The sequence below is a fragment of the Euphorbia lathyris genome, chromosome 10 (assembly GCF_963576675.1).
Source record: "Euphorbia lathyris chromosome 10, ddEupLath1.1, whole genome shotgun sequence".
NCBI lineage: Eukaryota > Viridiplantae > Streptophyta > Magnoliopsida > Malpighiales > Euphorbiaceae > Euphorbia > Euphorbia lathyris.
The window spans coordinates 14172972-14190689 of NC_088919.1; the positions used below are offsets into that span (position 1 = coordinate 14172972).

Below are 17718 nucleotides of genomic sequence, written 5' to 3' on the forward strand. Positions count from 1 at the left end.
TGAGGTAACCTAGTGACATGGAGAAGTAAGAAACAATAAGTAGTTTCTAGAAGTTCAGCTGAAGCAGAATTTAGAGCTTTCTTATGGAGGCAATAAAATAGCAGATGCATGTATTTATTGGGCTTCATGGTTTAACCATTATTTTATTTATTCATTTGAACTTCATAATAAATAAATGATTTGAATACAAACATTAATGCAACTTTATTTATTCACGGGGACGTATTCACTTTTAAAAAATATTTTTATAATTATTATTTACATATACTAATTTAATGAAAAGCATAAGATTTATTAAATTAGGCTACATTGCCCCCCGAATGTTTCCACACAGGAAAAGCCACCCGCGAATCCGACGTGTACGGGTGCGGCGCAATGGTTCTCGAGGTGGTTTGCGGGCAACATTCGTGGACAAAGAACGGGGGTTTTTAATTATTGGTTGATTGGGTTTGGTGGCTTCATAGAGAAGGTAGTAAAAGGTGAATTGGATAAATTAAAACGTGTCACTTTTTTTTTTTCTTCCAGAAGGTCAATAAGCATTTTAAACAAGTTTACAAGACTAATAGCTCACTTTAAATAAATATTACGATTTAAAAAGTTAGATCACTAAAAATCCAGTTCAACATGACACAACAAAACACATTGAGATAGATCGACACTTCATCACTGAGAAGATTGAAAATTCCACAATTTCAGACTATCTATGCTCCATCAAAACTGCAAACTACCGACATTCTTACCAAAGCTCTTCCTAGGACTATTTTTAATGAACTAGTGTGCAAGCTGGGAATGTATGTGATATATATAACCCAACTTAAGAGAGAATGTAGATTTATGTAAATATCTTTTAGTTATTTGGTATTAATCCCTTAAGGATACTAACTAATTAGAGATTGACCCTGTTTGAGAATTATCTGATTACATTAGCTGATTTGACTGCTGTTTGTGTAAACCTATTTGGTAAAAATTAGCTGATTGATAATAGCGGTTTACGCAAAAAGACGAATAAGGACATTATTTTTGGCGCAGGAGAAGAGGAAGTCTATCTATTAGGGTTAAAGAAGTCCATTAATTTCAATATTCCAAAACGCTAATTGAAAAAGCTCATTTTAAGAGCTTTTTCTAAATCAGCGTTTTCATCCCAAAACTCTCTCCCAAACCTCTCCACCAAACACTCCAATCAGCGGTTTCAATGGTCAAATCTCTAAAATTGGTCAAAACCGCTCTTTTTATCCCAAAACGCTCTTTACCAAACAGGGTCATTATCTTATTCTGTATATTGCTGATTGTTAGGATATTAGTTCATGGTTTTTAAGAGATTAGTTAACCTAATTTATTTGTATCTGCCTATAAATAGGTTATTCTTTTGATGAATAAATATACGATTATTCACAAAACCACAAAAGAAAAAATAGCCTCGTGATATAATACGAGATAAGGATTATATATTATATAAGAGGACAGAAGGAAGATTAACATTTTCTTGTAAGAGTTACAGAATGCATGACGGACTTTGCTTGCATAAAGGATTCCAAAAAGCATTGAATAACATAACAAACCTAGAAATTTTGTCCAGAAAACAGCAACTACTGCCTGACCCTGAACCTACATTGTTATCATAATGGGATGAGTATATGCACCTATTTTCTACATTAGTCAATTCTTTCTCGACCGCCTAATTCAATTCAAAAAACTCAACCGTATATTGACAATGGGACTTTATAACTGACAAATATTCCTCCTCCTATCAACCTTTTACCGCCTGCCACTTGCTCCAACTCGAGGTTTGCCTTTAACTTCAGATTCCTGCATTAATAGAAGAAACATTTTAGATAGATCAGATGATTGAACAACTTAGAAATCAAGTTACCTGTGGCGAATGCAGATAGATGTATGTCTTGGCGGTTTGTGGGTTGTGATTCTCTGCACCCTTACTCCAGTCATAACACACCTAAACAAAACCATATCATATCAACAATTTAGAACCGTTCCATGTCTACTCGGGATGGAAATGGTTCAGATATACTAAGATTGACGTTTCTTCTGATGATTACACATTTTTACTCAACACCTAAAGGTCCAGGACACGTTATGAAGTAACCATACATGCATTGCATTTAGGTACTCTTACAGCTTTCACTTACTTTAGACACAGGCATGTCTACTTTGTAACTAACACAATTGAATGTCACTTGTCAGAAAGTAAATTTCAGTGAACATAATTAGTCACAAAGATGGAAAAGTTATACGCATTACCGAATATGCATATATTGAGCCATCATTGTTGAAAGCACTCGAAGGTATAGGGTGAGGGCACCGTGACATGGCCTGAAAAATTACATAAAGTCAGCTACACATTAGACTTCAACTCTTAAGAAGAAATTAACCAAAGCAACCAGCATTAAGGCAATTTTTTGAAAGATAGAAAGCATATATAATCTAAGTGAAATTATAACAGGAATATGGACCTTTAGCCTCTGCTTACTATCCTTGTCCCAAAAATTAAATGCACCATCAGATCCTGCAGTTGCAAATGTGTGATGCACCTGAAGGAGAAATGAACAAGTAGCTAGATATCAGAATACAAGAATGACAAAACTAGTTCAAAACTTTTGGATGCAATTGTGATTTTAGATGCTTCGAACAGCAAAATATCTCCTGCAAAATCAGATACTCCCACCTAAATATGTAGCAAATTCATTTCATTCTTGATGATTTTCAATTCCCAAAAGCAAAAGTGCCACAAATACTATTTGATAAACACAACTGAAAATCTGTCATGGCACTCTTACAAATTCAAACCAAGGAAAACAACTATAATCTACAAGTCATACAGAAATTTAATCTTTCATATGTCTGTTAATAATTCCACCAAATTATGCAACTGACATGAATAGCATATTGTATAAGACAACAAAATGTGACCTTATGATTCATAAATAGATCTAAACTACTGTGTAAGCCATAACATATTCCATGATTCAAGCAATCAAATAAACTATAGCATTAACTTACAGGTCCACAGCACAGAATAAGACAACTGTAATTATTCTATGCACAGCTGCAATTGATAACACTAAGTTGCTAACATTTTATAATGAAGAAACTATCTATCGAGCAAATATTTAATATATTAAAGTAAAAGAAAGGAGATAATAGAACCTACCGGGTGGAAGTTTAAGGAGTTGACTGAATAGATCTCAGTTCCATCTCTGTGACATTTAAAAGTGAAATTCTTATTTTGCTGTGCATCATCTAAATGATGCACGCCGACTCTCCCTTCAATTGAGCCAACCTATACAGCATATAACAAACCATTAAGATTATTAACACACTGAAATTACAGGACAAAGACGGGTATTCAAATCCAGAGCACAATCAACAAAATGAAAACTATATTTCTATCCTTGCAAAAGCCTATAATAAAACAAATCACTAATTTCATAAATATACTAGTCAACATACCTAGCAAGCATAGAAATCCCAACACAAATGAGGTACAAAAATTATAAGCCTTTGACAAATGTACAGAAAAAAGTTAGAGAGATGTGAACACAATCATGCACATACCAAGAAGCCTTGCTGATCAGGAAAGGCAGCAACACATCTTGTCTGATACTTCAAGGGAGAAGCAATTCTCTTGAACTCAGTCTATGGGCATAAAAAAAAAAGTATTAGAGTTGTAGAACAAAAAGACAAATACAACTTATTCTCGTAATGGTCCAAAATATCTTTAAAACAAAAAAATTAAACCACTCTGTTATGTAATTCGCATAATCCAAAGATCTGCTTTCTTAGTCGGTAAACTAAATATCACATCATCAGCATAAAACATTTATTAAGAGAATTTACAAATCGTGGTACAGCAACAGACCAGTTTTACAGACATTAATAAAATAGAAACATAATCATCTTGCAAAATGAGAAAATATTACCTGAGGTTGTTGCAGGTTAAAGACTATGAGATTTCTATCTGCTGTGCCAACAACCATCAGGGGATGCCACACCGTCATTGCATAACAGCGATCCGGAAGCTGTTGAGTGTGCGCTGGGTTATTTTGCCTTAAATCCCAGTACCTATATGACAGCAGTAATACTGGTCAATAAAGGAAGTGGATACATAAAATCAATAATATATAGGGCAACAGATTGAATGTATGAAATTGCAGAAAGTAATAACTCCAATACTTAAGAAACCATTTGACCCTAATTGTCAAATCGAGATTCGGCTCGTGAATAGAAATCCTCATTTTGTGAATCGAATCATAAGATTAAGTTCAAATTCATAATATTATAAAAAATAAAATATTTACCATGTGAAAAATATTATCAAATATTAGTCTAGAAATGCAATTTTAAGCTAAAAAAAGAAATTATATCAACCAAGTACTTAAAATTCAAATCTAATACAAATGCAATCCTCACAAAACTAATTCACAAATCGGACTCTGTTTAATGACTTAGTGGAGTTTGAGAATTTGAGTTTCTTGGCTTGCGGTCAACTTGATAATGATGGAATGGAACTAGTTTGAGTTGATAACTTGATAAATAACAATCGATTAGAGGAGAGTGAGTTTAGCAGTTAGTGTTGTTGAAGTTTTTGATGAATGGTGATGAAGATTCGACTCGAAATAGAACTGAATGAAATCAAATAGTGAATTGCAAGATTCTGTTATAATTTAGTGTACAAATATTAACCTTTTACTTCAAAAGTAAAATACTTTACTTGAACTTGGAGAAAAAAAAAACTTGTCTGTTTTGCTTCTTGTAAAATACTTGTAATTTTAAACTAAATATAGCATCTAAATTTTGCTCTCGAATGATAATAATAATAATAGAACAGCCAGGTGCACAAAGAATACAACTTCCAAATGCACCTCTGTTTATGTAATCATCTTTTTGACAAATATGGCAATAACATAGAGAGGGAAAATAAATACAAAGAGAGACATGAAGTTACTTCAAGGTCTTGTCCCAACTTCCAGTGGCCAACAGGTTTAGCTCCGGAATCCATGCAATTTCTTTGATAGGTGCATCATGTGCTGCAACAGTTACTGGTTGACTGCCAGACAGCAAAGGCCACATCTTCACTTGCTTATCGCACCCTCCAGAGAATACAGTTTGTCCATCATCCTTCCAAGCAGAGCACAATACCTAGAAAAATGAACAAACTGATGAAACAAGAAGCAGAAAGGAGAGATATGCTATTTTGTTTATCATAAATTTAAAATTAACATGCTGGTCTTTAACACCCATTTTTCAATAGATTACCGGTTGGTCATGTGATATGGATGCCTTAGGCACACTTCCAAGAGTGGTTCCATTCCGCGTAATTTCCCAACATCTTACCTGCATAATTATTTGAACATCTTTGTTTTAAGCTGTGAAGTGAAATGAGTGAGATTGAACTCTCCTGAATTAACTTTCATGGTGAACCAAAGTAAAGAAACATTACATATGATAGTGATATAATGTGGCTATGTATTAAAGTAACAATATTAATACATAAAACAAAACCAAAATGGACAAACCTGGTTGTCCCACGAAGTGGCAACTAAGAAATTGGCTTTGGGACTGAAATGGAGACTAGAAACTGAGTCGCTAGGAGGTTGAGCAACCTACAGACAGAGATATCTTCATATCAACTTAATTTATCCAATTAACATGAATACCAAATTCAATTAAACGTCTACATAAATAGCAATTTATTATGGACTGCATCTCTTCCTTGGCTTATCATAATAACAGGGAAAAAAACATAATGCCTTAAAGAATCGTATGAACCATGAAACTCAGACATAAAAATTCAGTTCAAAATGTAAATAAACAGACAAGAAATACAAAGTAAAGTCTAGAGCATCGATTTAAAAGAAAATACCTCGGAAGATTTGTTAGGGTTTGCATTTGTATTTGCAGCAGCGCCAAAAGTAGCCATTATACCTGCAAAAAAAGCAAAATAAAAGACTCAAAAATCTACTCTACTCGCTCCGGTCTTTGTCTCACCATAGATGAAGAAGCTCTCATCGGTACAGGATACTAATACACTAATAGTAGAAAGTCGAATGAACCAAGTCCTACCCGGAAGATAGCTGAACAGAGCAGAACGACTTCTCCGACGGGCTCCACTCGACAGGACTTCCCCGAAGTCCGAATGGGAAAAGAGAAACCGTAGCGAGGACTAGGAAAGCCCAGGAGAGAACAAATGCGAGCAAAACCGGCGGGGAATCGGCGGCTGGCGCACCAAGGAGTCCGATCGAAACAGGAGAAGAGGGAGAGAAGAAACGAAGAACGGCGAAGAAGGCAGGATACAAATCCCTAAAATCCAAATCCAAATAAAACATATAAATACATAACTACATAGGCCTAATACACAAATAACCCCCTTAACTTGTCCAAATGTTGCAACTATCCCCCTCAACTTTCAATTGTAACAACTTACCCCTTAAACTTGTTCAATTGTAAAATATAACCCCTCAAACTTGTCCAATTGTAAAACATAAACTCAAATTGGAATTTTTTTACCCCGTACTTGAAGCAACCGTAAAAATGTTTCCCCGAATTCGTATCACGCTATGAAATCTTCAATGGAGCTATTTCTCCACATAAACACATTTTCACCCACATAATATTCCAAAGCTTTGAATCAAGAAATCACTAAAAAAACGAATAGCAATAACAAGAAGAAGTTGAAGAATTGAGGATTTGGTTACTTAAATACTGATTTTTTGGGTCTAAAGATCTGATTATCACATTCCACGAGCGTTTACAGCTTTTGTATTTCACGTGTTTCTTCAATTGCAGTCTGTGTTAGCAATTTGGGGTTCTGTTTTACAATTGAACAAGTTTAAGGGGTTATGTTTTACAATTGGACAAGTTTGAGGGGTAAATTGTTACAATTGAAAGTTGGAGGGGGCAGTTGTAACATTTGGACAAGTTCAGGGGGTTATTTGTGTATTAGGCCTAACTACATATTAACCCCCCAATTTAAGTATTTCGTAAATTCGACCCCATTTAATTCATTTTAACCCCTTTTAATTGCATTTGAATCCCTCATGTTTATTTATTTCATGAATATGACTCCGTTTAATTCATTTTAACCCCTCTTAATTTCATTTTAATTCCTCCTGTTTATTTATTTCGTGAATATGACCCCCTTAATTCATTTTAACCCCTGTTAATTTCATTTTAATCCCTCCTGTTTATTTATTTCGTAAATATGACCCCGTTAATTCATTTTAACCCCTCTTAATTACATTTTAATCCCTCATGTTTATTTATTTCATGAATATGACCCCGTTTAATTCATTTTAACCCCTCTTAATTTCATTTGAATCCCTCTCTCTATTTCTTTCATGAATATGACCCCGTTTAATTCATTTTAACCCCTATTAATTAGACCTGTCCATGGGTCGGGCTGGGCCGGGCTCGGGCCAGTCGGGTTTTTAAGTAAAAATGCTCAGTCCAAGCCCAGCCCAGCCCACAATTAATTTAGACGGGCTCGGGCCAGGCTGGGCTCGGGCTTAAAAATCAAATCCCGAGCCCAACCCATATAAGCCCACCTAAATATATATATAATTGTTAATTATAAATAAATAAATATTATACTTAAAAATAAATATTTAATATATAAATATATATTTATTAATTAATATTAATAAGCGGGCCGGGCTGGGCCGGCCCGTGTTATTTTTATTAATCCCAAGCCCGCCCAAAAAATAGGCGGGCTTTGACGGGCCTGGGCCGGGCTGGGCCGATGAACAATTTTTATTGTCCAAGCCCGGTCCAAGGGACACGGGCCTGGGCGGGTACCCGGGCCCGTGGACAGGTCTACTATTAATTACATGTTAATCCGCCCTGTTTGTTTATTTCGCAAAAATTACCCTGTTTAATTCTATTCAACCCCTTTTAATTACGTTTTTCCCCCTCCCTGTTTACTAAATTCACAAATCTAACCCCGCTTGTTTTTATTCTTTTATTTAAGCCCCCTTATATTACCATTAACCTCTTTTGTTAATCCAAATTCAAATTAAATTCCAGGTGCCTTCTATGGTTACTTTGTTTTGGACAAAGTACCATTACTTGATGTGTTTTCACCATTAGATGATGGATTAAAAAATTAATCCAATGGTGAAAACACACAAAGTAAGGCTTACTTTGTTTAGCCTTTACCCTATAAAGAGATAATAAGAGGGTGAATAAGATCATAAGTGGTGAGAAATACCATTTTTATGGAGTTAAGTGGGTAAATAGGATATTCGATGAGTTGAGAATGGGTAAAATGACAAATTTGGACAAGTTAAGGGGGTGAGAAATACCATTTTTATGGAGTTAAGAGGTAAATATGACATTCGATGAGTTGAAGGGGTAAAATGACCAATTTGGACAAGTTTTTAACAAAGTAAGTCTTACTTTGTGTGTTTTCACCATTGGATTAATTTTTTAATCCATCATCTAATGGTGAAAACGCACCAAGTAATGGTAATTTGTCAAAAACAAAGTAACCATAGAAGGCACCCCCTTTATATTAGTCAAAAAAGTTGAAAAGAGAAACAACGAATAAAAAATACAAATAACAAGAACATTAATATAAACAAGTTAAATACATTATATGTAGGGATAATGTACCAAAATAGACCGATGATTTTTAGGAAAGTATCAATTTAGGTTCCACTTACAAAATATCATAAATATAGGTTTAACGTTTAAAAAAAGTTATCAATTTAGGCTTCGATAACGGATTGTAAGGGGTGAAAAATACAACTTTTATGGAGTTAAGAGGGTAAATAAAACATTCTATAAGTTGGAGGGATAAATGGACAAGTTGAGGGGGTGAGAAATACCACTTTTATGGACTTAAGGGGGTAAATAGGACATTCGATGAGTTGATGGGGTAAAATGACCAATTTGGACAAGTTAAGAGGGTTTGAAGCATTAGGCCTACATATTTATTAGGCTTAATAGACATCCAGCCCCCTAAACTTGCAATTTTTTTTCACCTGACCCCCTCAATTTAGAGGACAACCTCTCAACCCCTTCAACTCTCTAAAAACATCACATATAGCCCCTTAACGCCTACGTGACTCTGACATGGAATAAGTTGGGATTGCACTCATTATAAGGTGCGTGAAGGCTGGCTTTAGAAACTTAAACGGTAAAAAAATCCCCTTTCTTCTTAAATCCCTAACGTTCTTCTCCTCAGAAATCCTTCCTTCATCTTTTCCGATTCCTTTGATTCACCTCTTTTCTGTCTCCGACCGGTCTCCGATTCAAGTTCAACAGTAAGTATTCATCTCCTTTATTCCTCCTCTACCTTCTTCTTTTTATTCTTCTCCTTCTTCTTCTTCTGGTTTGCCTCTTTCTTCTTCTGAGATAATTCTTTTTTTTTCAATTAGGTTAGGGCTTGTGTTGTTCTTGAAACCGATTTTATGGTGGGTACTCATGAATCATGTTTTTGTGGTGAATATGTTGTACTTAAGGTTTCATGGAAACCTGCAAATCAAGGAAGAAAATTTTACGGGTGCCCAAATTATGGGGTAATTTACTGGATTTTTTTATATATATTGTTACCTAGGTTGATTGGAATTCATAATTAATGGTCAAAATGTTCAATTGCAGACACAAAAATAATGTTCAATGGAGAAATCAATCGTTCTTAGGGCAAAGGGTATGCATAAGGGCAATTTTGTCATTTTATATTTTTGCTGACATAGAAAAATTTAATAAAAAAATGACACGTGATATTGGTGTGGTCAACAGTCAAACGCGTTTTCTACACGGGTCAATATTTTAACCGAACATAGGGGTGTAAGGGGTTGTATGTGATGTTTTTGAGAGTTGATGGGGTTGAGAGGTTGTCCCTTAAATTGAGAGGGCCAGATGAAAAAAAGTTACAAGTTTAGGAGGACTGTGTACCTATTAAGCCTATTTATTACAATGTTATCGGAACCGGATCGGACATAAGCCGGTTTTATAAGGGTCGTGAATCATATAAATACATAATTACATATTAACCCCTCTATTTATGTATTTTGTAAATTCGACCCCCTTTAATTCATTTTAACCCCTCTTAATTACATTTTAATCCCTCCTGTTTATTTATTTCGTAAATTCGACCCCGTTTATATCATTTTAACCCCTCTTAATTACATTTTAATCCCTCCTGTTTATTTATTTTGTCCATATGACCCCGTTTAATTCATTTTAACCCCACTTAATTACATTTTAATCCCTCCTGTTTATTTATTTTGTCCATATGACCCCGGTTAATTCATTTTAACCCCTCTTAATTTCATTTTAATCCCTTCTGTTTATTTATTTCGTCAATATGACCCCATTAATTCATTTTAACCCCTCTTAACTACATTTTAATCCCTCCTGTTTATTTATTTTGAAAATATGACCCCGTTTAATTCATTTTAACCCCTCTTAATTTCATTTTAATCCCTCCTGTTTATTTATTTCATGAATATCTCTCCGCTAAATTCATTTTAACCCCTCTTAATTTCATTTGAATCCCTACTGTTTATTTATTTCGTAAATGTGACCCGTTTAATTCATTTTAACCCCTCTTAGTTACATGTTAATCCCCCTGTTTGTTTATTTCGCAAACATAACCCTATTTAATGTGGATTACTAAACCCAGCCATGAATTCCCACCCCTAGCCCCGTGAAAAGACCAAACTACCATTTACCCAAAATTTGAAAAAATACAAAACCTCTCAAATACGCTACACACTCTTTGATCAAGTCCGAACTAATTTGTGAACCAAAACATGGAGTGTAACAACAACCGTAAAGGGAAAGCGAAAATAATAAGATTTACCGTTTTTGTTTTTTGATTTAAGTTAAAAATTGAATCTGTGGGTGATTTTTTAAAAACGTCGAGATCGCAGTCGGGCGTATGAACATCACGCCCGACCTGTGGTTCGAGCGTGAGGCTATCACGCCCGCTCCATAGGTCGGGCGTGATATTCATACGCCGGCACCATAGGTCGGGCGTGATGTTCATACGCCCGACCTACGGTTCGGGCGTGATGTTCATACGTCCGAGGGGTTTTTGAATTTTTTAAAAAAAAAAAATTATATTTACGTTTTAATTAAATTGTTAAATGTTTACATTAATTTGGGGTTTAATTTATATGTGAAATTTTGATATTAATTTGATTATAATTTATATGTTAAATTTTTAGATTAATTTAGTGTAATCTTGTAGACGGAGCGACCTACTATCGGGGGGAAATCCGTCCCGTCACCTGCTCGTCGCCTAGATATGAACGAGGAGGAGGATACAGGTATTTATGGGTTAAATTCAATAGCGGAATAATTTTTTTACGGGTTTAATTCAACAACGGACTAATTTTTTTTACGTAACAGGTACGGATTTAATTCAATAGCGGACTAGCTAATTTTTTTCTCTCCCGACACGCGGGCGTGTATAGCCCCACGCCTCACCGTGTGGTCGGGCGTGACACGCCCGACCACACGGTGAGGCGTGGGGCTATCACGCCCGACCACACGGTGAGGCGTGATAGCCACACGCCCGCGTGTCGGGAGAGCAAAAAAATAGATTTTCCTCCCCAAAACCCATGAAAGGGTATTTTCGTCCTTTCACGGGACTAGGGGTGGAAATTTGAGGCTGGGTTTAATTCAATTCAACCCCTTTTAATTACGTTTTGCCCCTTCCCTGTTGATTAATTTTTTTTTTTTACACACCACGTATAAAATCGGTCTCCTAGTCGAACAATCTTGTGTTCGCCACTGCTCTTGAGTCCACAATCCATGTAAGATGAGGTTTAAAATATGGAAAACACTCACTTGTATCATCCTATGACATTTTCACCTCACACTCAGATTTTCCTGAACCTTTGTTGGACCAGTATACTACCTTCCTTTATACCTTAACCATCGTTGAAAATCCGAATTTTTTCTATTAGACACTGATTTAGCAATTTTTTTTTTTACACACCACGTGTAAAATCGGCCCCCAATCGAACTTTGGATTGGTCATGCTCTACTCGTCAGAAAATTGACGAGCTTGAATTCAAGCTTGAGCTAAACATTTTTTTTGTGAGCTTCTCAGGAGCTATTTACAAGCTTGTTAACGAGTTTTGCTCGCGAACAACTTATTAATTCAGTTCATGAACTTCAGTGGCGAATAACTTATTAATTATATTGAGTTTGATTTGAAATTAAATTTCTTTAATATAAAACTACATGTTTTTGAAATCAACAACAATAAAACTTACACAAAACACGCTGTTTTACATTCTCTTTATAAGAAATATTATTATTAGAAATAATAATCGTAAGTAGCTTGCTCACGAACGTGTTAATAAACATTATAATCAAGTTTATTTATAAACCTATAATCGAGCATGCTCACGAACTTTCAAGTCGAGTTTTATGATTATAAATCGAATCAAACACGATCTTATGATTTTATTGAGCCGAACACCGAAACACTCGTAAGCTATGTTGCACAGAAACTCTTTTTCATCAGCGTTTCGTATCCGTTTCCGTTTCTTTTCCGTCAGCTAATTTTTCTTAGAAATAACGTTTCCCGGTATCCGTTTCCGTTTCGTTTCCTGTTTCCTTGCATCATAACTCGTAAGAGCCGAACATCGAACCGCTCGTGAGCGTTCGTCTCGTCTACGTATCCCTATTTCCACCACCATTTCCATTATTATACTTTCTTCTTTTCCCCGTGGCTGTATGCTTATGGCTCTATGTTTGTCTCCTTCAAAGAAGGGCCTAAACAACTTTTATCTTCTTCTCACCCGACATGATGATTTCAGCCTGTTTTGTCTTACTTGACTAAACTTCTACACCATTGTCGAGTAAATCCGAGCACTATACTATAAGTATTTCCACACAGATCAGAGCAGAAGCATCAAAAATGGAGAAAATCGTGCCTACCATAGATCTACACGACTTTCCAGCACAATATCAACAACTTAGAACAGCAAGCGAAGATTGGGGCTGTTTCAGACTCGTTAATCACAAAATCCCTAATTCTCTCATGTCGGAGATGAAAATCGTAGTCAGATCTCTCCTAGATCTTCCAATCGAAATCAAACGCCGGAACTCCGATGTAATCGCCGGCAGCGGCTACATGGCGCCATCTCAGGTCAATCCTCTTTACGAAGCCTTAGGCCTATACGACATGGGCTCCTCCGAAGCCATTGATAACTTCTGCTCTCAATTGAATGCCTCTCCTCATCAAAGGTTCGATCCCTTCGCTTCCCCCATTTTTTAAGTCAATTTCGCAGAGATTTGAATTGATTTTTTCGTTTTTGTGTTGATAGAAAGGTGATTGAGGCGTATGCGAAGGCAATTCATGAAATCGCCATGGATTTAGCTCGGAAATTGGGGGAAAGCTTGGGGATACAGAGAAGCGATGTGTTTGAGGGATGGCCTTGTCAATTTAGGATTAATAAGTATAATTTCAGTCGTGAAACTGTAGGATCTTCTGGAGTTCAGATGCATACTGATTCTGGATTCTTGACTATACTTCAGGATGATGAAAATGTCGGAGGTCTTGAAGTGATGGACAAGTCTGGTGAATTTGTGGCTGTGGATCCACAACATGGAACGCTGCTCGTCAATCTCGGAGATGTAGCTAAGGTGTTTGATTAATTGCCTGTGTTGATTTCTTATTTAATTTTAGGGAAAAAAAACAAGGCCTATTAGAAAAAAGGCACAACGACCCGAACCAAAGCTTCGAAATCAATTACATCCTAAACTATCAAAATCACTAATCATTGTCCTTGAATTAAGTAAAAATTATCAATTGAGTCCCCATCCTAATCTAAAATCAGAAGTCTGATTATTTGATACAGACTTTAATAATCTTTGTGTTGGTTCAAAATGAGTTTGGAGAAAATGTCTAAAATTATTCAACCGAATGATTTTCGACGAGGCCTCAATTGATGATTTTTGTTTAAAATGGGATGATTTTGGATTAGTTCAAAGACCTAATTAATGATTTTGATAATTTAAGGTTTTAATTGATTTTGAAGCGTTAGTTCAAGAACCTAAATGGGTGTTATGTCTAAAAAAAATACACGTGTTTTAAAAATTTACAAATACGGCCTATGCTTTTTACAATTTACAAAATTGAGTATTTACCTCAAAATGAATCGATTTAGAACAATTAAAAACAATGCTTTGGCAAATTATCCAAAATTCAAAGTCCAACTTTACAAATTAACTAAACCACAAATATTGTTTAGTCGAAAAATTGACTCATATATTTTTTAACTATAAATTTTTTAAAGTATCAATCTTTATTTGCAAACTTTTAAACTACCGTGACTGTTTTTGCAAATGGATCGAACCATAAAGTTTATTTTTCTATTAATTTTAAAAGGATAATTAGAAATTTAGTTTTATAATTATTGTGGAAAAATTGATTTAACTTTCATGTACAACAATATAATTTTAGGACAGTGCAATTTAAGAGCATCTCCAACCCTCACCAAATGAGGGTTGGAGATGCCATTTTGGTGGTGGTTGGTTTCTTCAACCACCACCAAAATTCTATGCCAAAATGGCATAAAATACCAAAATCAAGTGATTTTGGTTTCCACCAAAATTTATTTTCGTGGAAATAAATGTTTTAATATATATATATATATATATATTTATTATATTATTATTATTTTAATTCAAATTATATTTCATAAATTATTTAATTTAGATTAATATTATTTATTTATTTTTTCTTTTTATATTTTATAGTTAAATATATTATTAATTATTTAAAATTAAATAATATTATTTTCTTATTTTTTAATTAATTTTTGAATTAATTTTTGTATCATAGATTATTAATGATAATAATAATATATGTAAAAAATAATAAAATTTTAATAAAAGTGTTACGTAAAATGAAATAAAATGGAGAATATTATTTTTAGTGTAATAAATGGTGTAATGGGTTGGAGAAAAAATAAGATTTGATGTTTTAGAAAATAGAAATTGGAGATGGAAATAGCGTAATGGGTTGGAGATGGCCTAAGTCTAATTAGCCGAAGATGAATTTTTGTATTAAGAGAAGATGTGTATTTTTTGGGTCTTATTGGATAGTCGGAACCCAGTAGGTTGGGGGGTGATCAGACCATGAACTTACAACCGTATCAGACCATGAACTTACAACCGTCAATTATACTTGAAATTGCACCAATTGGTAAATGTTGTTGTGTTCTACTGGGAGACTAAATATGCTCTCTCTCAGTAACCATTGACTAAATTTGTACCTTATCTCATATTTATATTGGGATAAGTTATATAGTGGGGAGAGAAAATTTAGCCCCCTCATGTAAAATAGTGCTTATTGTTTATCATATGGTACAATTTCAAGCCTAATCAGTAAAAATGAGTTTTTTTTTTTTATATTTAATTTTATGTTCTGATCACCTTGAAACCTCTGTTGTTCCGTCCACCCAATCCTCGCTTGAAATTGCACACTTTTTGTTACAAAAAAAACTCATTTTCGTTAGCGGGGCTTAAATTGCAATAGTTTGATAAATGTTCGGTTTAAGACTAGAAATGTAAATAAGATGGGACAAGACGGGCATTCTATTTCCTACAGATGTTCCTCGATCTAACGGGAATTCTCCATCCTTGTTCCCGTAGCTGAAACGGGAAAAAAATTCTCCCCTGGGCCGGAAATCCCTGCATTTCTACCTCAAATTCTTTTCTTTAAATTTAAAAAAAATAAAAAGAAATCTACTATCAATTACAAAAATTTCATTTCATGTAACATTTCAAATTTCTGAATTTTAAGAGAAATATAATAAAATAAATTAAAAACAACACAATTTCTAATTACTTAAGATATGAAAATAATAATAAAAGAGAGGTAAACGAGGTTTTTTTTCGGGGAATCCATGAGCATCATTGTGGGGGCAACATCGGGAATGGGAACGGAGATCCCCTCAGGGTGGGATACGTATTCCCTTCCTGATTTTGAGGACAAAAATTCTCTATCCCCCTGCAGGAATTCTTATCGGGGATTCTCTGTTCCATTTACAACCCTGTTTAAGATTGCATTGTTTTGTACATGAATATTAAATCGGTTCTCCTCTAATAACCACAAGACTAAATTTAAAACTTACCCTTATATATGAAGTGTTGTAATTTCATTTTGTGACAAAAAGGTATGGAAATGGAGCAAATTTTTTTGCAATGTGAAGCTTAGAGTACAATGCAAAGAGCTAAACATATATTTTTCCCGGGATCCCCTGTGGACGCAATATCGGGGACGGGGATGCTCCCATGGCCGGGATACATATCCCCGTCCCCACCATGTCCCCGATTTTGAGGACAAAAAATCCCCATTCCCATCTCGCATGAATTCTTATCGGGGATTCCCGTCACGTTTACAAACCTTTATTTAAACTTGCAATGTTTTGTATGTGAATATTAACTCGGTTGTTCTCCTCTACTAACGGCTAATTTGTTTTTGTGATGAAAAGGCGTGGAGCAACGGGAGGTTTTGCAACGTGAAGCATAGAGTACAATGCAAAGAAGCAGGAATTAGAGTTTCAATAGCTTCATTTTTTCTAGGACCAAAAGAAGCTGAAGTTGAAGCTCCATCAGAACTTATAGACTCTCAACACCCTCGTCTTTTTACCTCATTTACCTATGAAGATTACAGAAAGCTCAGGTTGAAGACGAAGCTGCAAGCAGGCGAAGCTCTTGAACTTGTACGTATTATTCGCTCCTCAGAAAATTAGGGTCTGTTTGGCTAATTTTTTACTAAAAGCAGAGATTCCCTGCTTTTACTAAAAGCTACTTTTCAGCTACAAAAGTCAAACTGGAGGTGTCTAACCAAACTTAAAACACATGAGGTGAAAAAGGAGTAACCAAACTCCCTCTTAATCATAGTTAGATATCTAGTTAAGCATTAATATGTGTAATTTATATTAAGGTTTTATGTTTTTGTAATCCTAAAAACTAGAAAGAAATATATATTTGGTAAAATTAAAATAAATTTGGGAGTAGGGACCATTTTGAAATGGGTTTTGGATGGCAATTTAGTATGTAACTTGCATTTTTAATTAAAGTTGGCCTAATACCACTGTTTATAAACAAGGTGGTCTGGACCACTGAGGCTCTGCCTAGCCATTCAAAATCGAGAATCTGTTCCGATTTTCTCCGATTCGCCTAGACCGTCATGTTGCCGCCTAGGCTCCGTCTAAACGACGATGAGCAAAACCATTTTTATTGTGATTTTTTTTTGTTTTATTATAATTCACTTCTGCGTTGTTTTAATGATATTGTTGTTTCAATGATATTGTTGTTGAAACATATTTTTAAAAATATACGGTACAATTTATTGATTAACAAATAAAAAGTACAAAAATATAAAGACCCTCAAGATCCTCGTATTTTTACCTCTTTTACGACGAAGATTACATAAAACTCAGGTTGAAGACAAAGCTACAGGCAGGAGAAGCTCCTGAACTCGTATGTATTATTCTCTCTTCAAATTAATTATAGCCAGCTTAATGAAATGGAAGAAAGATTAGATATCTAATTAAGCATTAATATACGTGTAAATTTGTATTAAGGTTTAATGCTTTAGTAATCCTAAAAAAAACTAGTATGAAATATAAATTACACGAATACATTTTTATTTAGTACCTTATTTTATTCGATTTTTTTTGCTCAGAATAATGCTTCAAAGTAGCATTATTGCTTTCCAATCCAACA

General features: G+C 34.7%; 2 protein-coding genes across 2 annotated transcripts; one reads left to right on the top strand and one right to left on the bottom strand.

The window, feature by feature from the left end:
- Positions 1–1425: 1425 nt before the first annotated feature.
- LOC136209737 (protein RAE1-like) lies at positions 1426–6311 on the bottom strand. Its single transcript, XM_066001314.1, has 12 exons — positions 6079–6311; positions 5879–5940; positions 5532–5618; positions 5272–5349; positions 4961–5154; positions 3936–4077; positions 3571–3651; positions 3167–3295; positions 2469–2546; positions 2257–2328; positions 1871–1951; positions 1426–1806 (listed from the first exon to the last, which is right to left on the bottom strand). Exons 2-12 carry the CDS (start codon positions 5933–5935, stop codon positions 1756–1758), a joined length of 1050 nt encoding a protein of 349 aa, XP_065857386.1. The 5' UTR covers positions 5936–5940; positions 6079–6311; the 3' UTR covers positions 1426–1755.
- A 6393-nt stretch (positions 6312–12704) lies between these two features.
- LOC136208283 (2-oxoglutarate-dependent dioxygenase DAO-like) lies at positions 12705–17021 on the top strand. The gene is made up of 3 exons (XM_065999095.1): positions 12705–13224; positions 13305–13623; positions 16479–17021. Exons 1-3 carry the CDS (start codon positions 12896–12898, stop codon positions 16737–16739), a joined length of 909 nt encoding a protein of 302 aa, XP_065855167.1. The 5' UTR covers positions 12705–12895; the 3' UTR covers positions 16740–17021.
- Positions 17022–17718: the final 697 nt, after the last annotated feature.

Excerpts from the sequence above, each read along its gene's own strand:
- LOC136209737 (XM_066001314.1), bottom strand. The coding sequence starts at position 5,935 with ATGGCTACTTTTGGCGCTGCTGCAAATACAAATGCAAACCCTAACAAA. Across the intron at positions 5,619-5,878 it reads ACCCTAACAAATCTTCCGAG|GTTGCTCAACCTCCTAGCGA; the intron begins GTATTTTCTTTT and ends CTCTGTCTGTAG. Across the intron at positions 1,807-1,870 it reads TCTATCTGCATTCGCCACAG|GAATCTGAAGTTAAAGGCAA; the intron begins GTAACTTGATTT and ends CTATTAATGCAG.
- LOC136208283 (XM_065999095.1), top strand. The coding sequence starts at position 12,896 with ATGGAGAAAATCGTGCCTACCATAGATCTACACGACTTTCCAGCACAA. Across the intron at positions 13,225-13,304 it reads AATGCCTCTCCTCATCAAAG|AAAGGTGATTGAGGCGTATG; the intron begins GTTCGATCCCTT and ends TTGTGTTGATAG. Across the intron at positions 13,624-16,478 it reads ATCTCGGAGATGTAGCTAAG|GCGTGGAGCAACGGGAGGTT; the intron begins GTGTTTGATTAA and ends TGTGATGAAAAG.